This window comes from Hemicordylus capensis, chromosome 8, assembly GCF_027244095.1.
Source record: "Hemicordylus capensis ecotype Gifberg chromosome 8, rHemCap1.1.pri, whole genome shotgun sequence".
In the NCBI taxonomy this organism is placed as follows: domain Eukaryota; kingdom Metazoa; phylum Chordata; class Lepidosauria; order Squamata; family Cordylidae; genus Hemicordylus; species Hemicordylus capensis.
The window spans coordinates 32,897,318-32,917,728 of record NC_069664.1 but is presented as its reverse complement, the minus strand read 5'-3'; the positions used below and the strand labels follow the sequence as shown (position 1 = coordinate 32,917,728).

General features: G+C 60.9%; 1 protein-coding gene across 3 annotated transcripts in view; it reads right to left on the bottom strand.

Moving 5' to 3' along the window:
- The window catches only part of DSCAML1 (DS cell adhesion molecule like 1), a 125,522-nt gene continuing 105,111 nt past the window's right edge, over positions 1 to 20,411 (bottom strand). For all 3 annotated transcript variants that reach the window (XM_053269794.1, XM_053269795.1, XM_053269796.1), the window contains 16 exons: positions 19,329 to 19,475; positions 18,234 to 18,389; positions 14,725 to 14,864; positions 11,993 to 12,146; positions 11,784 to 11,901; positions 11,499 to 11,662; positions 11,046 to 11,144; positions 8,867 to 9,055; positions 5,585 to 5,872; positions 5,354 to 5,509; positions 5,218 to 5,248; positions 4,768 to 4,886; positions 4,443 to 4,595; positions 3,720 to 3,914; positions 1,670 to 1,981; positions 1 to 907 (listed from right to left, as the gene is read on the bottom strand). In XM_053269794.1, coding sequence (XP_053125769.1) covers positions 444 to 907; positions 1,670 to 1,981; positions 3,720 to 3,914; positions 4,443 to 4,595; positions 4,768 to 4,886; positions 5,218 to 5,248; positions 5,354 to 5,509; positions 5,585 to 5,872; positions 8,867 to 9,055; positions 11,046 to 11,144; positions 11,499 to 11,662; positions 11,784 to 11,901; positions 11,993 to 12,146; positions 14,725 to 14,864; positions 18,234 to 18,389; positions 19,329 to 19,475 — 2,885 coding nt within the window. In that variant the 3' untranslated portion in view covers positions 1 to 443. The remainder of the gene's footprint in view (positions 908 to 1,669; positions 1,982 to 3,719; positions 3,915 to 4,442; positions 4,596 to 4,767; positions 4,887 to 5,217; positions 5,249 to 5,353; positions 5,510 to 5,584; positions 5,873 to 8,866; positions 9,056 to 11,045; positions 11,145 to 11,498; positions 11,663 to 11,783; positions 11,902 to 11,992; positions 12,147 to 14,724; positions 14,865 to 18,233; positions 18,390 to 19,328; positions 19,476 to 20,411) is intronic.

Genomic DNA, 20,411 nt, shown 5'->3' with positions numbered 1-20,411 from the left:
TTATAGAAACATAACCTTTATTGCACACTGCGCTGGCTCTTCATTTTTATAGAAAAAGGTATTAACACAGAGGCAGATGCAAATGGAAGCAAGTCCCAGGTTTTCCAAACAGTACAACGTCATGCAATGTCTCAAAGGAGCCCCTTCAAAACCAACAGGGTCGCTTGATCAGGGAAGAGGGGGAAGAGAGGACAGAGAGCGTACGCATGGCCTGCTTTTGCACCCCTTCTCCTATGATGTGGGAAAGGGAGCAAAAACAGAGGCTCCTGCTGTCCGGCACCCTTGGCAGATTCCTCTCTCCTGCCCCCTAACCCAAAGTCTCAAGAAGAAGAAAATAGTTTCATTTATACCAAAAAAAGGTCCATTCTGTACAAGAGCTTCTTTTATTTCAATATAAATAATGCAGGAAAAGAATGCAAGTCTGTGTGGGTTTGTGTCCATTGCTACACCAGTGTGTAGGACTTTGAGTAGGCGCTGGCTCCCTGCTTTTGAGAGCGCCCGATGCCAGATGTGCTCATTTCTAGCAGTGAGTCTCTGGAGCCCCCTAGTTTGGTGTGGGAGGGCAGCCGTGGCTCAGCAGTGGGGGCAGGCGTGGGTTCGGCTCCTGGGGGAGGGGCCGTGGGAGGGGCCGTGCTGGCCGAGCCTGGTATGGCGAGAGTCCGCTGAGGTAAGCTGGTGGTCGTGGCTGCCGCCGCCGCCGCCGCATGTGGCACAGCCAAGGCTTTGCTGCTGCTGCTGCTGCTACTGCTGGGGTCCAGGGTCAGGTGTCTGGCTTGGGTATGGTAGGCCCGAGCCAGGTTCCGGATGGAGGCCTCGCGGGGGGGCACCACGGGGCAGGGCTCGTGGAGATCGGGCTTGCGGAAGAAAGTTTCGGATTTCATGTACAAAGGCAGGTTGCAGTAATCGCCTGCAAGAAGAGGCAGAAAGAGGCTGGTGAGAGGCAGCAAGTGCTCACAACTCCCCCGGAGGGCAGGCGCGGCTTCCGCATGGAAAGAAGCAGGCGGGAGCAAGAAGAAGGCAGAGAAAAGCAGAGCCAGTGTGGCTGCACACTGGGAAGTGGCTCTCACACTGGCTGCTGCCCCCACCCCACCCGGCCAAGCTTGGGGGAAGGGGGGTCCTCTTGCCCTCCCGGCTGGGCTTGGCCACCCACTTGGGGCAGCAGAGGGGCTCCAGGGACCGCTCCTTTTACACAGCGATGCCCTTGGCTTGGTGCAGGAGGGGACAGGCCCCAGCCCTCGCCAGGTAGCAAAGAGCAGGATGGGCCTGTCCACATCCTCCCTCTCAAAGGAACAGAGGAAGCTGCCATCTGCCGAGTTGGACCATCGGTCCTTCTAGCTCAGTCTTGCCTACCCAGACTGGCAGTGGCTTCTCGAAGGCTGCAGGCAGGAGCCTCCCTCAGCCCTACCTTGGAGATGCTGCCGCCAGGGAGGGGACTTGGGCCCTAGATGCTCTTCCCAGAGTGGCCCCTCCCCATTAAGGGCTCACACACAGCGTCTCCCATTTAGATGCAAACCAGGGTGGTGCCTGTTTGGCAATGGGGACCATTCATGCTTGCTCCCACCAGACCAGCTCCCCTCCTGCTCCTGTATGCTACGCCTGCAGGCAGGCAAGCCGGCTGGCCTAGCTTCTGGGATACTCTCGAGAGGCGGGCAGAGGAGCAGAGACTCACTTTTATTTGCTCGGTGGGGGATGGGCACTGCTACCCCCTTGCCGCGGTCAATATCCTGGGGTTTGGGAGGGGAGGCAGTGAAGCGGCAGATCCCTGGCTCCGAGGGGGTGCTCATGGACGTCATGCTGTCGGCATTCTCGTTGGTGCCGGTGGTCATCTGGTCGGAGGAGCTGTCCGAGATGAAGCACTCCGTGATCTCAAACTTGGCATGCTGCAGCTGCTCCTCCAGCTTGGCGTGTTCGTAGGCCCGAGCCAGTTCCTCGTATGTGGACGAGGCACTCTCAGTGGACACCATGCTGTTGCGCCCTTTGTCTGGGGGAGAGAGGAGCCCTTCTGGAACCTCCTCTAAGCACAGGGAGGCGAAGCCAACCCCACCCCAAGCTCCAGTGCCAAGAGGAGAACTGGCCCAGAACCAGCCCGACCCGAAGAGCTCCAGGGGGGGTGGGGGGGGCCCTTCAACCAACCAGAAAGCAGTAACCAGTTCAGAAGATGTGGGAGATTCGTTTCCAAGGGGCAGTGAGGGCTGCTCTCTGCTCCAGCTGGATGGGAAGGGGATTCTCTTTCCCTGTGAGCCATCTGGAGCAGCAGCGAGTGGGGTCGGCAGGGCCTGTCCAGGGCTGGGAGTCTAGATGCAGGTAGAAACTGCCCACCCATAGACCGTTGCTGTCCAGTGCCAATAAGACTGTAGTTGACTCACAGATTGCACCTGTTGGCAGGTTTCTATTGTTTTGTTACTATTGATCGAAAACAAGGAAAGTTAAAGCTTTCCTCTCTTGTTTTGTTTTGTTCTGTTCGGATAGTCTCCTGGTTGAGAGAGGGGAGACGGATACTGAGATAGAGCCTTAATGAACTGGGAAGCAGAGAAATGGTGACAAGACCTGATTCTGTATCGCTCAACTTAGTTGGCCCTTATTGGGCTTCCCTTTTGGCATGGCCAAAAGCTTTTCCTCCTCTGCAAGTGTGTTTCTGGCTACAAAGACTCTTTAGACTATTTTCATCCCAGAAATATAGAAAATCATTTCACAGTGTTGGCTGGATTATTTGCAGGCTTGCAGACAAAAAAGTGTTCTAAAACCACAACACCACAGAGACTAGGGAAGAATCAGCATCTGTCACTGCCCCCAGGCCAACCACCCTGTCACAGTCCTGACATGGTGTGTGTGTAGGGCAGGCAGGGGGCCATAAAACATTAATGAGCAGCTTAATTCCACCCTGGCTCAGGTTAACAGTTATTATTCAACTCATTTGGTAGATTTACATTGCAAGCAAAACAGCTGGATCAAATGTACCCTAAACCGGTTCAAAGGGTCTGAAACCCTTCTACCTGGGCAGAGAGGCACCTTTTAAAGGCGGGGGGGGGGGGCTCACTTATCTGCAGCAGGGAGAAAGCAACTGTCCTGTTATTGCATTACTTGAGGACTAGGCTAAAGCTCTCTCTTCTCTGGCCACCACACCTAGAGGATTCTTTCTTGCATAAAATAAAGGAAATCATTGCACACTGCTTGCTTATTTAAATGCGGTTTTGCAGATAAAGTGATGTGGTTAAAGTGAAGTAAACCTAAGACCTAGGGAAGAATCATAGTCCCAAATGTCATCAGACCATTGTTGTGGGTGAATGTAGGGGCCAGAACAACATGGAGTTAAATTATTTTCTTACATATTTATTGTGCTATTTTATTTGTATTTTTAAAAATCATTGAAAATTTCAGTAATGAGCAGCTTATCCCTGCCCAGCTTGGTGCTTATAACTCGAGCGGGTGTCGATCTACGCCGCAAGCAAAAGACCCCCCCGCCTGACTCTTGAGTGCTGTTGGGGTGAGACGGGGACCCCTCCCGGCCCCGGGATGCGTCTGCCATCCAGGATGCGTCCCCATGGGAGCCCCTTGCAGGCTGCCCTGCCTGTGAGGCTGGAACTAGGAGAGAGCAGTGCTGGGGGCGGGGGGTGAGGGGCACAGGCAGGCTTCCGACTGGGCAGAGCCTGCCAGGAGCGGTGCCAAGAGCGAGGCCTGTGGGCCCCAGCAGCTCCCCCGGGGCCCAGGGCTGGACTCACCCGTGTCCTGAGACAAGCTGGCACTGTAACTGTCACTTTCGGTCACGGTGATGCCGTGCTGGGAGCCGACTGTTCTCCAGTCAGAGGTGAGGGTCCGTGCAGGGGTGGAGGCCTGGCACTTGGTGAGGGTCCACTGGCTGGAGTATCTGTTCCTGGTGCTGTGTGCAGACTTGACACTTTTTCTGGAAACTGGGTCTGGAAGAGGAGAATGTGACCCACTTGCACTTTGGGAATGGAATCGTCACACCTTGCCTTTGCGCAGAGAGTGCTTCCAGCAAAGGACAGCATGGCGATTTTTAACTGTGGGCCAAGGATCGGCCCACTGGCTATTTTCAACTGCTCCGCTCCTCCGTGAGACATCGTTTCTGCAAGCCTGCCATCTCTGGCAGCTGGCTTTTGCTTGACTCGTTTGTGTCAGGCCTTGGGCCTGATGAGAGGTCTCCCAGATGGCACTGGCCTAGAGCATCTGCACAAGAGAGCCTGGGCACAGGCCATGCTACCAGGCTCCCTGGGTGCTTTCCTGGTGACTTGGTGCCACAAGACACAAGCCCTGTGAGGCCTGAAGGGTGCTTCACCTTTGCTGTTTGGGCTAGGGATGGAGGGGCCTGATGAAGAAGTGTGGGGTGGAGGAAGTCCACTGTGCCAAGCTTCTTGGGAAAGTGGGGCAGGCCACTCCTGACCCAGGGTTGTGGAAAACTCCTGAGGGGCCCCTGAAGCACTTACTGGTGCCTGGGCGGATATCAGACATGTCTATCAGAGGGCCGGTGTTCTGGATGAGTGCCGGATGGTGCAGGGAGACACCCGTGCAGAAACTCTGAGGATTCACAGCTTGGTTGAATTCTGTGTCAGTCACTGGGATGGTTGCTTTGTCATCACCTGTCAAAAAGAAGTTAGGAGATGTTCTCCAGTCAGACAGGAGGGTCTGTACGGAGCAAAGCTGCTCTGCAGCCTCACTTGACTGTGGAGATTATCCCTGTGGTCCCCACCCCCAGGAAAGCCTGCCGGAGGGTGGGCGCGGTGGGTCAACAGCCAAGTTGCTTTTCCTTACCAATCTGCTTGATGCCCTCCTTGTCCTCAATGAGGAGCTGGACCCGGGGGATGTCGATGTGCAGCCGAGGGCCTTGTGGGGGGCCCTTCACTGGTGTGTCAAAACTCCGGTTATTCTTACTGCAAAGGAGAGAGGCAAAGAGCCACAGCAGGGCATTGGCCAACTAGCTCTCACCCCACCGGGAGGAGGCACAAGCCTTCCAGGCCCTGCCAATGGGGACGTGAGCTTGGCCTCTCCGTGCCAAGGCACTGACCAAATCCAGCTGCGGGGAAGCCTGAAGGACCCACCCATGCCCATAAGGGGCCCGAGGGGAACGCAGAGTCTGCTGGAGCCTCAAACCCACCACCCAGAACATGTCCAAAAGCTGACAAGCTCGCCACGCCCTGCAGGCAGCTGGTGAACAGCAGGGCTCTTGTGGCATACAGAGTAGTGGCTGCTCTCCTTACGCACCTGATGAGCATTTCCGCCAAGCTCTTGGCATCTGAAAAAGAAAAGGTGCAAAAGCGTCTGGCGCGGCACCAGTGGCCTCTCTGAGAAGGGGAGCCCCCGGGGCAGTGCCCTCCGCCCAGACTCCTCACACACCCACCTCTCAAGCGCTTCAGGCGCCTCTCCCTGCGCTTCTTGCGGATGACGAAGAGCAGCGCCACCCCCAGCGTGGCCAGGATGACGGGGCAAGCAATGGTGAAGAGCTTCTTCACATCGTCGCCCTCTCCCTGGGCAGACTTGATGGGGGGGATGGTACCTGAGGCAGAGCAGACGGTCAAGCACCCCTCGCGAGCCCAGCTGCTGCTTCCCTCCCCCAGGCGCCCCAACTCACTGCCATCGTAGTCCAAGGTGGAAAACTGCACGGTCTCGTTGCCACAGCCGGCACTGTTGCAGGCCTTCAGGCGCAGCTCGTACCAGGTCGCTTCGCGCAGCTCCGTCAGGTAGACGTCACTGGAGAAATTGGCCCGCAGGCTCTGCCAGACCCAGGTGCCTTTGGGCCGGAACTCCAGGAGGACGGCCAGAATGGGGCAGCCGCCACTGTTCCAGCCTTGCAGGTTCAGCCTGGCGTGGGTGGCGTTGATGTGGGTAAAGAGATGCTGGTCTTTGCTGAAGGAGGGCTCTGGAAGAGGGAAGGCGGCTCGGGTGAGCGGCTTGCTGGCAGCAGCAGCAGCAGCAGCAGCAGCCGCCTCACTGGGAGCCACCCTGACTCTCTTCCGGCCCGACTGCGGGGCGGCTCGTGGAGAGCCACGGCTGGGCTGCCAAGTGGCATTCCAAAACCATTGGCGCGGAGGGGTTCCACTTGGCCCTGAAAGCTTGGTTTGTGATGCAGAAGCCTGCACTGAGCGAGTGGCTGGCCGGAATCCTTCCCGCTTCTTGCGGAAACCCTAACCCTAACCCCAACCCCCTGTGGTGGTTTACAATAAGAGGAGGAGGAGGAAGACATTACAATCAACACCAAGAGACCAGCAGCAAAACAATTAAGAGCAGCAAAGCAGAAGCAAAAATGGGTTAAATGGGAGACCCACTTGCATCCAGAGGGGTGACACACCTCTCGGAAGAGGGTAGGGATCCAGCTCTTTTAGAAAGGGATCGGGACGGGAGATCATGGAGGCAACTCCTGGAGGGCGACTGGAGGTGAAACCCACAATGACAAAGCTGGGATTTCCTGTCCTTCTCCTCTGGTTTTGCATGTCATGTTTTTCTGTCTATGGCATCTCAAAACCTTTCACAAACACCAAAACAAGCTGCCCTTCTCATTCCAATTGCCCGGGGGTGGAGACAGGCAGCAGCCCACACAGGGCTTTGTTTCTCTGCCCTCCTCACCTCCCCCACCTCGAAACCACGAAGAGCCCTAGAGCTGGGGGCTGCAGCAGGAGAGGGTTGCCCGTTTCTGGGCAGGGCCTCAGCTAGGCAGGCCTTCTGGGCACAGGCCAAGCAAGTACACCGTTTCCTATGTGGATGGGATGGCAAATGGCGAGGGCGGGACTGAATCGGAGGAGGAGGAGGCGGCAACTGGCCACAGCCAAGGTCAGGCACAGAGAAGGGAGCCCTCCAGGCGAGACTCCTCTGCGGAGCTGGGAAGGCCAATCCCGCTGGAAGAGGCTCCCCTCACCACCTTGCCTGGCTAGGGGCCCCATCTACCTCTCTCCCCACTGCCTCCAGCCACTCCATGATGTAAAGCACTGAGACAGAGCTGGTCCTCCACATACAGAACTCAGAGCAGGGCTGCCCTCTGCTAGCAAGACCACCTTCCCACTCCAGGCCAGAAACCAGCACGAGCAAAGCCCAGCTCCCCAGGCACAAGGAGAGGCAGAGACCCAGAGGTTGCTTGCACGCTCTCCTGTGCAGCAGCAGCAGGAGCAGGAAATACGTCCACCGCACAAACATGGCCACATCTGATGACTGCACAATTGCCTAGCAACCAAATGCAGTTTCCTGTGTGGCACGTGCACAGACAGTGCACAAGAACATGCTCCTAGCACGGAGGTGCCCTCTGACACAGATGCCATGCCCCCGTTTCCTGCAGAGAAATGCCTCCTGCCCATCGGCTTCCAGCATTCCCTGCATCTTTCCCACCTCTGCTTCCTCAGTGAACAGCTATGCCAAAGCAAGTCAGGTTGAAACCAGAGCACAGGGGCCAGCAGCATCCCCACGAGGACGGCCAGGGCTCTGGCTGCTGCTGCTGCTGGATGCTGGAATGGCTTTACTACCTGTCACAGGTGCCCACAGAGGCTCCAGAACTGGCAAGGGCGCCTCAGGCGCAATGGCTAAGTGGAGTGCACTGGAGCACCCCTGACAGCAGCAGCAGCAGCAGCAGCCGCCACCAAAGGCCACTGGGGCTGGGGGATTATGGGAACTGAAGTCCAACAACATCTGGGAACCCAACGGTGAGAATCCCTGATCTAGAGCACCTTCCTTATGAGGCTTACCAGGGGCTTTTTAGTTTAGAAAAAAGATGACTGTGGGGACAGAGGTGTATAAAATCATGCACGGTGTGGAGAAAGTAGATAGAGAGAAATTTCTCTCACACACATAACACTAGAACCAGGGGTCATCCCATGAAATTGATTGTCAAGAAATTCAGGTCCAACTAATGGAATTACTTTTTCACACAGCGCATCATCCACTTGTGGAATTCTCTGCCGCAAGATGTGGTGACAGCCAACAACCAGGATGACTGTAAGAGGGGTTTGGATAACTTCATGGAGGAGAGGTCCATCAAGGGCTACTAGTCGGAGGGCTACAGGCCACCTCCAGCCTCAAAGGCAGGATGCCTCCGAGTACCAATTGCAGGAGAGTAACAGCAGGAGGGAGGGCCTGCCCCTTCCAACTCCTGCCTGTGGCTTCAAGCGGCATCTGATGGGCCACTGTGTGGAACAGGATGCTGGACGAGATGGGCCTCCTCCTTGGGCCGGACCCAGCAGGGCTGTTCTTATGAAGAGCTGGGCATGTTGAGTTGCTGCAACAGAGGCCAAGTGGGAAGGAAGCTGGTCTCTCCAATGGGGCCTGTGCCAAGTCAGAGGACTCCAACACAGCTGGCAGCTGCACAGTGGGGGTGAGCCAATGTAGCGGCAAGAGCCACCTCCCTCTTGAAAAGCAACTATTGCTTGAGCTATCGGGTCGCAGCCAAGAAGTTGTGAGAGGCTACAGCCTCCATGAGGGGAAAGGAGATTGCAGCAACCCAGAAAGAAATTACACAGACCTGGCATTTTTGGTTTGTGAGTGAGAGTGAGAGAGAGAGCGCAGCCAGCCTAGGGGAGGGGAGAAAGTGGGGGGGTTTGCTGTAAGAAGCATGCTGGCAGGAAATCCAGATGTGTGGGCTTGGCCGAGCCCTGGCCAGACAAGGTCAGGAGGAGGAGGAGGAGGAGGAGGAGAGATGCCAGCAGCCCTTTCCTGGCCTGTCTTCTCTCTCCTTGCTTGGGGAGGCAACGCTAGCAGCGACCTCTCTCCCTGCCCTCCCCCCCGCCCACCTTTCACCCCAACCACCCTTTCTGGGCGCAAACTCTCCAAGCCCTCCTTTAAGAAGCCTGCAATTCTCCCAGACCTGGATCTTTACATCCACACGCTCCTGCCCAGTCCAGGAAAGGGGGCTCATCTCCCTCCCCCCAGTCACCTCTGCCGTGGGTCTTCGCCTCAATTATCTCACTGATGCGCCCAGCTCCAACACTGTTCTTCGCGGCCAGCTTCACTTTGTACCAAGTCCCACATTTCAGGCTGTCCAGCTTGAACGAGCGCTCCGTGGAGGTGATGAAGACGTCCTTCCACTCCTCGCTGTTGTCCACGGAGTACTGGAGCACGAAACCTACAGGAGTGGAGGAGAGCAGTCAGTGGGTGTGGGGGGAGGCCACAGGGGTCTGCCCAGTGGGGCCAGGGCAGAGAAAGGAGCTGGAGCCTCCTGCGGAGGAGAAGTCTGCTTTGCTTGCAGCAGCTCCCTGGCCTGAGGCCCCACAGAGAGCTCCTGCTTAGGGCACGTGGCATCAGCCTCTGCACACATGGCTGGGGGGGGGGGGGGCGCCTCCCCTCCCCTCCCCTCCCTTTGAGACCTACAGCGCTCCAAGATATCCTGGTGGTCTCACTCTCCCGGCCTAACTACTCCATGAAGGAAAAGGGGGCAGGCTTGTTGCCAGCATCCATGCATTCAAATGTGGGTCCTAATTCCCCACCCAACCCCAAGGGGGTCTAGTAAGGAGGCTGCACTCAAGACGCAAACCACATCAATATGGCAAAAGGCCCTGTTGGGCCTGAATCCATCAGGCCAACTGCAAAGCCTCGGAGAGCCACGGGGCCCAAGGGCGCTAGCCAAGCGGGCCACTCCTCGTGGTGGAGACCTCAGGCAACGGCCAGCAAGAAGCCGGGTCCCCCAGCAAGGCGCTGGGCGGGGGCTGGGACTGGGCGCTTGCAGCAATGATCTGGAGCAAGAGGGAAGCAGTGAAGTGGCCCAGTCTGCAAGTGACACTAACCTGTCCAGGCTGCTCAAAAGCAAAAACCAGCAGAGCATCGTGGGTAGAGTGTTGGACCAAGACCAGGAAGACCCGAGTTCAAAGCCTCACGCAGCCATGAAACTCCCTGGGTGACTCTGGGCCAGTCATGTATCTCTCAGCCTAACCTACCTCACAGGGTTGTTGTGAGGATGAAAATAAGCATGTACACTGGTCTGAGCTCCTCGGAGACAGAGTGGGATACAAATGTGAAATAAAAAAGGGGGGCGAGGGGAGGAGATGTTGTGAAACGCCCCAGAAGGAGCTCTGCAAACTGGGCCGCAAAGTGGCAACTGGAGTCCAGTGCATACAAGCGTGAAATGATGCACACTGAGGGGGCAAAAAACCCACCCCCCAGCTTCACAGATACACTGAACTATCCGTGACGAGTTCAATAACCAGATGTGTGTGGCGGCAGGATTTAAACGAAGGAAAAAGCCAGGCTGGGGTCCACACCCCTCTCTCTGCTCGGTGCAGAAGCCGGGGCAGCAGCCCCCCGCCTTGTGCAGGCGGGAAAGAGGGCCACGTGGGCAGAACCACAGCTCCCAAGGCCCGCGCCCTCACGCTTCCGCCTGCCGGTCGGTGGGGGGACCCCCAGAAGGCCCCGGCTGGGAAGCACCCAGAGACGCCTCCCCCACTCTCCAGCAGGGGGAGCTGGCAGCCCTCCCACTCCCGCCTGAGCGGGCAGCATCTCCTCGCAGGCTGCCAGTCCAAGGCTAGGCTGCTGCTGCCGCCGCCACCGCCACCACCTTTGGTTCTCAGTCGTTCTAATCCAATTACAAGGAAACCGATCAAGCCACTGGAGTGAGAGGCTAGAGAGACTGGCTTGTAATTATTGCCGGGCCTTTAATTAATTGCAGAGCAAGGCTCCATCCGTCTCCTCTCTTCCTTCAGGGGCTGCAGAGGGGACGGGCACAGGGCGGGAGGACAGAGGAGCGCCCGAGGAGGAGCAGGATCTTCTCAGGGGGAGGCACCCACCTTGCCCTTGCCAGAGACCCCCTGAGGCATCACCTAGTCTCCTCTCCCCTCCCTTCAAACAAATGCTCCGAATGCAGCATTTCGGGTGTGTGTGTGTCAAGTTCCCTCTTTCTCCTTCTGCCCCTCCCCACAAGAGGGCTCTGCATGGCACAGAGAGAGACCCCCCACCTGCGTGGAGCACCACCCAAAGATGATGAGGGAGTCCTGCTTGCTGCCCCCCCCCGGCCGCTGCAGAGCCAGCCTGGCTGTTCCACCCTAACCATGCAACCCTCAGAAGCTCCAGAGGGAGCGTCCCACCCCCCACCCCCCGGAACAGTCTCTCTGCCCCACCTTTACCTCGGATGGAGCTGCCACCGTTGTCCCCGGGGATCCAGGCCAAAGTGATGGACGAGGCCGAGGTTTTGGAGACCGTCAGCCGGGGCTGGTCTGGAGGGACTGCATGGAGAGAAGCACAGCAGATGAGCTCGCCCCTCCCCAGCCAGTGGTGACCACCCTGCAGCAGCATCTGGGGAGGGGGGTGTCCAGACGGAGCGGCAACCTCTCTGCAGGAGAACCAGGAAGAGGGCAGCCTGGACAGACGCAGCCAGAGCGGGGGGCGTCTCGGGGGGCCACGCCGGGGAGCCCAAAGGGCTGCACGGCTGACCCAGGCACTCGCCTCCGCCACGACTGCTGCAGCCCTTTCTGCTCCCCTGAAGGCCGCCCAGGGCCCTCCTCCCCCCCCCCCCGTGTGCGAGGGAGCAGGGCAAGGATGCCGCCGCCCTGGGGGAGCCCAACCTCCCTCCAGCTCACCTTGCACCAGCAAGTTGACAATGATGGTGTCAAAGCCCCACGTGTTGGTGGCTGTGCAGGTGTAGTACCCAGAATCCTCGGCTTTCACTGAGCGCAGGACGAGGGTGCCATTGCCCTGGATCTGGCGATGTCCATCCACCGTCACCGGGATGGCCGAATCCTCGCTGCAAGGCAAGAAGGCGGCTCGCTTGACGACTCCAGGAGAGGGGCAAGGCTGCTCTGGCTCAAAGAGGGGCTCCCCGCCAAGGCCCTCGGCTGGGGCAGAGGCATCTCGCCCCCCCTCACCTGTCCTTGGTCCACTTCACCGCAGGCGCTGGCTCCCCCACGGAGCTGCACGGCAGCCTCATGTCCTTCATCCACGGGGTGGTGACGGTGCCCCCGAAGGAGATGATCTTGGCTGGGGCTGGGAGCAGAACGGGGCGGGGAGATCAGGAGGGCCTGCCACCCCTCTCCCTGCCCCGCCCCACTGAGCCCCTCTGGCCCCCAGCCCACACCTTTTCCAGCAGGCTCAATGGTGACCTTCTCACTGAGGTTGCCACGTCCAGCGGAGGTCACGGCCGCCACCCACAGCAGGTACTGCTGCCCACGATTCAAGTGTGCGATGCGGTAGAAGAGCTGCTCGGGACTCGTCTCATACTCACTGGGTGCCTGGAAGAGAAACGGCGGCTCGAGGAAGGGCCGCAGCAGCAGGCCCTGCCCAGCAACCCCCTCCGGCACTGGGGAGAAGCCTCCGCTCGGGGCAGCTGCCACGCCACGGCCCCACCCCAGCCAGACCGCCACGGAGCCTGCAGCCGTGCTGGGCCAGGCTGATGCCCAGAGACCCCCAGGAGCCCTCCAGGGCCTGCGCGGACTGCAGAGGAGCCGGAGCTGCCCGGAGGCTGCCGACCCAGAGCTTGCCAGGGCAGCCCATCCTTCCCAGGGGCCGAGCCGAGAGCCCTGCCCTGCCCAGACCCCGCCGTGCCTCCTGTGCCTCCCAGGGCGAGGGGCATGCATCCAGGGCTGCTTGCTGGTGCTCTCAGAGCCGCTGCTGCCGCGTTCCTGACGTGCCGCCTGCCCCAGCCCTGTGAAGCAGAAGGCGCAAAGGCCGCCCAGCCGAGCATCCCGTCCAAGCACGGCCAGGCAGGAGGCAACCGTCAGGGTGGGGCAGTCCTGCAAGCTCCCTGCCGCTCTCCTCCGGGGTAACAGCCACGGGCAGGCCTGGCCTCCCTCAGGCTCCCCGCTCCTTTGGTGGGAGACCTTCCAGCCATCGCAGCGTCTCTCGCAGGGGCCCCAGAAGCGGCCAGACCCCTCCCTCCAGCCTGGACCACTCGGGGGGGGGCCTTTCTGTGGCCTGCTTTGCTGGACTCTGCCAGTCTGCCGCTGAAAAACCCCCAATCCAGCGAGACGACTTCTCGGCACTGGTGCCAAGTTGGGCGACGTACTGGAGCAAAGGGAGCCAGAGAGCAGACCGCGTGGAAGACGCCCCGTCCAGCCCAGCGCAGGGGCCGAGAAGGTTGCCGCGCCAGTCCGGTGGGAGGTCTCTGGGTAGACGAGCACAGCCTCTGCCGCCAGCAGGACAGGCTGGAGGGACCCCTCCCCGGATGCCCAGCCGGACAGGCCAGTGGGACGGCTTCCCCCGCTCCGCCCAGGCACGGTTGGGCCAGGGGAGGTCTCCACCCCGGGCCCGCACATGGCTTGGTGCAGCCTGGCACCCATGCATCTCACCTGGGCACGTGTCAAGAGACCGGGGACATGGATTTGCGTGCTCACGCTGACTACACACACATATATTTAAATATGCAAATATAAAAACTACACTGCATACATAATTGTAAAGCCAAATGATGGTCTTGACAGGATGCCAAGAAAACAATATCGGATCCCGGGGCTTTGCCAGCTGCTTTGATGAAAAGATTAGGTTGCCCTGGAAACCGGCGGCTCAGATATTGAAATGAGCCCCAGGAGGAGATTTTGATCAGCAGGCTCCCTGTCCAGCCCCCCGGCCCTGCCTGGCGGCACAGACGCTCCCCCGAGAGAGAGCCATCCCTGGTCCAGAGAGAGGCTCTCGTTGTGGCAAGTGGGGCAGGGGGGCCAAAGAGCTGCTCCGGGGGGCCAAGGCCAGTCTGAGCTGCTCCTCCCTCCTCGGGTGACATCCAGCCCGGCCCCCGTGCAGTGCACAGATTGCCTTTGGGGTCTGCCTGTCACGGCGCCTCAGCCACGCAGAAAGACGCAGAGGCCAGGGAGGAGCAACAGGCCACTCCTGCCCCCCCCAGAGGGCCAAGCACCCCACAGAGATCAACCAGGGTTGCTGGGGACAATAAGGCATCGCCCACCCCCACTGAAGGCCAAGAGGGCAGAGCACCACCGCAAACCCCCCCCCCCAAACCATGGGGGGTTCTGGTGAGCCAAGGCTTAGCGCCCCCGCAGCGGCACTGCACACCTCAGCCTAAGGAGCACCTCATGGGGGAGGCAGAAGCCACAAGTCTCACAAAGCCGCCCCCCCGTCTCTTCCCACGCCAGGCTGGACACTGGGGGAGCAGAGAACTGCGCTGCCCCCCCCCCCGCGCAAACCTCCCAGTGCTAACTCTGCTGGGTTTCCTAGCTCATCTCTCTCCAGCCTGCTGAGTTCTGGAGGTCTTGGCTGAGCAACCGTTGCCCATGGGAGCCCCCCCCGCCCCCCACTCAAGAGAAAAGTCCTCCCCCATGAAGCAGCTTCCGTGTTATTCATCAGGACAGGGAGGGGGCAGCTGGCGAAGCGCTGTCGGTCTCCTGTAGACCGGACCCTCCCGCCCACCTCCTGCCCAGAAGGGTTAGGGTTCAGGGCTGGTGCAGCCTCCAGCCACTTGGGCTGATGCTCTGGACCCCCAAATGTCGATCACAATACCACGGAGAGCAGAAGCAAGGAGGGGGCGCCCCCCCACACACTTTCCCCTCCCCCCGCCCCACCCACACCCCATCATGTGTGGGCGAGCCCCAGGAGGCTCTCCCAGCACTGTGTGATCACGTCCCCACTGGTGGCCCCTCCCCAGCCAAGAGCCCCCCCCCAAACACCTCCCAAGACGTTTTGAGCCGAGCGGGGGCTTTGCTGGCCAGGCCAGGCCCAAAGCAACTGCTGGGGGGCTGGAGAAGGTGCCGCCTCCCAAGGGAGGGAGGGAGGGAGGGAGGGAGACGCTGCTGCCACCCGCCACTGTCCATGCAGCCCCGGCCAGCGGGAGACACTCAAGTCCCCCAGCAGCAGCCTACTCACCGGCTGCCCGGAGCCCGGGCTGGAGCAGAAGATGGTGTACTTCCGGATGACCCCATTGGGCTTGGTGGGAGGCAGCCAGGAGACCACCACGCTGCTGGCAGAGGAAGGGACGGCCTTGATCCCTGCAGGAGGGCCTGGAACTGGGGGGCGAGAGAGAGAGAGAGAGAGAGAGAGAGAGAGAGAGAGAGAGAAGACCACCCTTGAGAAGAGAGGGCCACGTGTGGGTGTAGAGTGGCGGGGGAAGAGCCTTCCATACTGCCGATCAGGGGGTTTGCTCCACACAGGCATTCACACTTGTGAGCCAACAAGACCTCTCCACAGAAGACTTCTGATTGATTGATTGGTTGGTTGGTTGATTGATTGATTGAGTGCCATCAAGTCGGTGTCGACTCTTAGCAACCACAGCGATAGATTCTCGCCTCCTGACAAGCCCCGGCCAGCAGGAGTGGGTTGGGGTGAGCCCAGGCAGCCCGGCTTGTGGTGGGTGCCTGTTCCTTGAAGCCACCAGTGCCCGAGCAGCAGCGGGAGGTCTGCCTGGCATCTGGCACCTCCTTCGTGAGGCGGGCAGCCCTCTGGGACCGGGGAGGCCCTGCCACAGGGCGAGGCAGGCTGCAGGCGCCTGGCAGCAGCTTAATGGAAGCCAAAGTAGGCCAAGCTGGCGGCGGCGGCGGCGGCGGCAACAGCAGAGGGTGTGAATATTTCAGCAAGCAAGGTTCCCCACAGTTATTCCCTGAGCTGACGTGGGGGGAGAGAGAGGCACGGGGTGTGTGCGTGTGTGTGTGTGTGTGCTGGGCCTGGCAAAAGGTGGAGGGGCTGGACAACCCACATGGCCGTTCCAGAGGCAGAGCAAGCCCCCTTCAGAGGGTGAGGGGCCCGCAACCCAGCAGCCCCTCCTCCCCACAATCCTGAGGGCTAGTTTTCAAGATGCGGGGGAAATGGCTGGAATGTGGCCTGCACTTCAGGAGTCCAAAGCAGCTTCTAAACCTTTTGAAGTTGGTTGGCTTGATTCATAGACTGCCCGACTCCAAAGGCTCTCCTCGGCAGCCCCCAATGGCAAGGCAGAGGGACGACTCCTCTCTCTCTGCTGCTCACCCGGTGGTGGTGGTGGGGGGGGGCGGCTGGCCCAGGCTTCAGTGCTGCAACTTGTGCAGAGGCCGAGGCCAGGGGGGCCCGCTGCTGGGGCTTGGGAAAGGCGGGGATGAGCACCACGCAGCAGCCACGGAGAGAGCTGCAGAAGGGAAGCTGTGGCTTCCAGGAGGCAGCGGAGGGGGGGGGTCTCTCTCTCGCACAGCCTCAGCCCAGAGGGAATGTCCTGCCCTGGACTGAGGAGGCCTGAAGTGCTCACAAGGACCCTCCCCTTGGAATCTGCCCACCACCCCATCTGTGTCTGGGGACCAAGATGGAGCCCAGCCATGCACAAGCCTTTTCCAGCAGCAGGTGGCCACGTGGGGCATGCAGTGGCCAAACTGGGCCCCAGGCACTCCAGAGGCTCTCTCCTGTGCCCACGCCCACCTGTGCAGGCTCCAGTGGCCCTCGTGGGGACGGCTGCAGGGGGAGTCCCGGGTCTCGTGGGCGCCAGCAAGCTGGAAAAGGCACCCAGCCCCTGGGCTGGAAAGGGCCGGTGGGGGGATGTGGCGGCAATCCCCCTAATCAGCCCCAGACCATATGCTTGCTTGCCTGCCTGCTGAGGAGAGCACTCTGGCCTGGCCTGCAGAGTAGGAAACCGAGAGGCGGGTGCTCTGCAAAGGGCTGGCTCCACCCCCAAGAGGGGCCTGCAGAATGCCGCCCCGGGCTGCAAGGAGCTGCCCCCCACCCCCACCCCCCGCTCGCCCCAGCCATGAGGGCTCCCTCCATGGCAAGGCATGTTTGTGTATGAAGGACTCACCGACCTAGGAGGTGCTTGTCCTTGGAGGAAGACCCCTGCCCCGAGACCCACCCGCTGAGGGGGCCGAGCCTCCCAGCCCTCCAGGTCTGCCCCGCAGCCCACGGAGCCAGGCTCTCCCATGGGAAACCCCCACCATTCGTGCCACTTTCAAGCAGATCCTGCCTCTCGTGGCCAGCCCAGCAATCGGCCCCAGGTGCCTGCGTTGGCCTCCAGCACGTCCCTGAGTCCGGGTCCTTGGGGCTCATGGCATTTCCCCTCTTGTCCTGGCCTGTCAGTGAGGAGGCCCAAAAGGGCCACAGAGTGGCAGGGACAGGATCCACGGCCCAGGCACAAGGGGATGCCAGCAGGCTTCCTGCCCACCAGAGAGAGAGCCCTCCGGCACCCTCCGAGCCAGAAGCGGATGGGTTGGCCGAGGGGTGCTTGCGGCCCATGCAATGGAGCGCCCCACGAAGCAGCACCCTAACCCTGACACAAGCAGCAGCCACATCCAGGGCTCCCCAGAGCAGGCCCACACGGCAGAGAGGAGAAGCAGGCAGGCAGGCAGGCAGGCAGAGGATTCCAGGGAGTGGGACCCCCAAGTCCCAAGCTGAGCCAGGCACCCCCAGTGACTGGCCGCTCCTTCTGGGGGGAGGCGGAGGCCCCTTGCCACTGGCTCATCCCCAGGGCACGGGCTTTGCGGGGGGGGGGGGAGAATGGGCTCGCTCCCTTCGAAGCCCCCCCCCTCCAGCCTCCAGACGGGAGGAGGCTCCTCTTGGAAGCAGCAGAGCTGCCGGGCAGCTTCTCCGCCCGCGGCCAGCCCAGCCGCAGGGCCCAGGCACCAGCCAGATGAAGCAGAGGCCTCCCGAGGCCCGTGAGGAGGGGAGGCGGAGAGGCCCATGACACGATTGGTTCTGGCAGGAGCGGCTCTTGAGTCTCAGGGCCGAGGCAAAATGAGGCGGGTTTCCAGTCTAAATGAGGGCAGCAAAGCCCGGGGGGGGTGTCGCTCGCGAGCGCGGAAGAGCCAGGCAGCTGCTCCGGGGGGGGGCGGGGCGCAAACTGGAGCTTGCCACTTCTGGGGCGGAGCGAGCAGGAGGGACCCCGGCCTCCATGCCGGGGGGCTGCTCAGCTCCCGGGCCAGTGAGAGCAGAAAGGAGGCTGGGGTGGCCAGCGTGGGGGTGCCGGTGCAGCCCCAGCCTCAGCGCGCTGCTGGACTGGGTCCCTCCCACTGGGGCCCAGGACCTGCCAGGCCCAGGAAGGGAGCATCCTGCACGCCAGAAGTCAGCCTTCTTCGTCCAGATCTGCATCCTGCATTGCAGGGAAGTCACCAGCAGAGGGAGGCAGAGTGCAGCACCCGACGGGAGCAGGAAGCCGCCTGCCCCTTCCGAGCGCAGGCGGAAATCTCCCCGGGCCTGCGAGCGACTGCAAGGGGCACCAGAGCAGCAGCACTGGGAGGAGAGCGCAAGGGGGCCGCTTGACTCTGGGCCGCTCGGGGGGGGGGGGAGAGAGGCCAAGCCCGGCCCGGCCACCCCTGCTGACCGGCCCCACGGCAGAGAAGGCATCCTGGGAAGCTTCCAGGCAGGGCAGTGCTCTGCCCCCCTTCAAGCCTCCGCCCCACACGCCGCTTCCTCTCTGGCTCCGCACTCACTGTCTTCCTTGGTCTGGATGTGCAGGACGTTGCTGCGGACGCCGTCGCCAGCCTGGGTGTAAGCCAGGACCTGCACACTGTAGTTGGTGAACTTCTCCATGCCGCGCAGCTCTGCCCGCTCCCGCGTGGTGGTGATGTTCTGCATCTCCCCCCACTCTGCGGAGAAAGCACAACTGTCAGGGACAGGCCTGGAGGCAGCCTCCAGCCCCACAGATCGGCCTCTCGCGGCCTGACAGCCCTGGCCATGTGGCGGGCGGGTGGGCGGGCATCTCTCGTTTGAGGCAGAGCACGGAGGGCCTTGTGGCGGTGGTGGTGGTGGGGGTCCCGAATGGCCAGCCGCACAGAATTCACTGGGTGGAGGAGGAGAGAGAAGACACACTTCCAGAGGGCGCCAAGGTCGCTCTCGTGGCCAGGTGTATCTGCACAGGCGCCCATCATGGTCTGGCTCAAATGCCCGACCCCACCGCCTGCCTTCTCCCCGCCCCCCCCCCCGCCCCGCCCTCGGTTCGGCCTGCAATGTTTTACAATACGGTGATGACGTGGAAGACCTTTGTGGGTTTCCTCATGTGCAGAGAAGTCTCCCCTTGCCCCAGATTCCCCACAAGCTCCAATCCAGCACTGGGGGGTTGGGGCGGGGGGGCCATGCCTCTGAAGAAGGGAGAAGCAGCTCACTGAAGAGCCGCAGTCCTTGCGCCGCTGGGAGGAAGCCGGGCTGCCTTGCCTGCCCCCGCAGACGCTCCTTGCAGGCGCACTCCTCCTCAGGGCAGGCGGGGAGCGTGGGGAGCGGCCTCCCCCGGAGTCTGCCAGGGTCTGCCCTGACCGGCAGCAGCCCCACCTGGAGATGCCGGCAGGCACTGAGCCTCTGACGCTCTGCACACAACCCTTGGGCTGCCCCACTGAGCCGCCTATGGCTTATCCCACCACCGGGGGTAAAAACTGGAAGACATTCACCCCAGCCACGGAGTGGGGCTGCCCTGCCAGCGACCCCACAGAGCCGGCTGAGTCCTGGGGAGACGCCACTTCCTCCCAAGCAGGCAGGCGAGCGGATGGTCTGGAGAGGCCCCCAGAGAGGAAAGCAACCAGCGGCCTGCTCACCTCCGTCCGAGTAGAGAGACCAGAAGATGACACGGTAGCCCTTCAGGACCCCATTCAGGGTGCTCCGCGGAGGCTCAGACCAGGAGATCACCGCCACGTCCGAGGTGATGGACAGGGCCCGCACGTTGTCCGGGGGCTGGCTGGGCACTGGGGAGAGACACACGTCTCGGTGAGGGGGGCAACCACGCCCCGTGGCCACCTTGGCACACACACACAGAGCCCAGCTTTGCACGCCCAGGGAAGCCGGGCCCCAGTCCCCTGGCAGGAGAGCACTGCCCTGAAGCCCGCCATGAGTCAAGGAAGCAGCTGCTGGGCTGCTTGAAGGGAAGGGGGAGACGCAAGACGGAGCGCGAGCCGATGCCGCCGCCGCCGCCGAGGACGGGATGAAGGTAATGAGTTCCCACTGCCCCCAAAGAGAGAACTCGGAATTTTATGAGCATTTAAATGATGATACATCATCCTAATGACCCACTTTGAAAATGATTATTGTTTTATATTACTTAGGTGTAAAACTGTAAGCACCGTGTAATTAGGGGCTGGGTGCAATAAACTAATAGAGAGTCCGTTTGAACAGAATGACGGGAATACAATTATGGCCAACACACGCCTGCTAAAATGGGGGGCCTTGAATACCCCGGGAGGAGCGCTAATCTCGCCAGGAAATGATCGTGCTCTGACAGGCTAACGAGGGCCTTAATTAAGTATGAAAAACTGCAGAGCAAATGGAGGAAGAAACTTCTCTTTTCTTTTAACGGGGCCTGCAAGGCCAGCGTCAAGCCCTCCCTCCTGGCCACCTGGGAGGCCCTCTGTGGAGGACTCCAGCCCAGCCAGCAGCAGCAGCAGCAACTGGGCTGCCTGGCTCCTCGGCAGTGGCCGGGAGGGAGAAGGAGCAGGAGGGGGAGAGTCCCCAATCCCCTTCTGGGCTCCAAGGGCCCCAAGAGGAAAAGAGAGGCCCCCACGCAGGCCCAGGCGGTCACTCCCTTCTTCCCCAACAAGGAGCCCCCCCGGCCTTGAGGCTGTGGAGCCCAGCGCTCAGACTAGGAAGAGAACCATCTGGCCCAAATGGCAAGGGGAAGAGCCGCC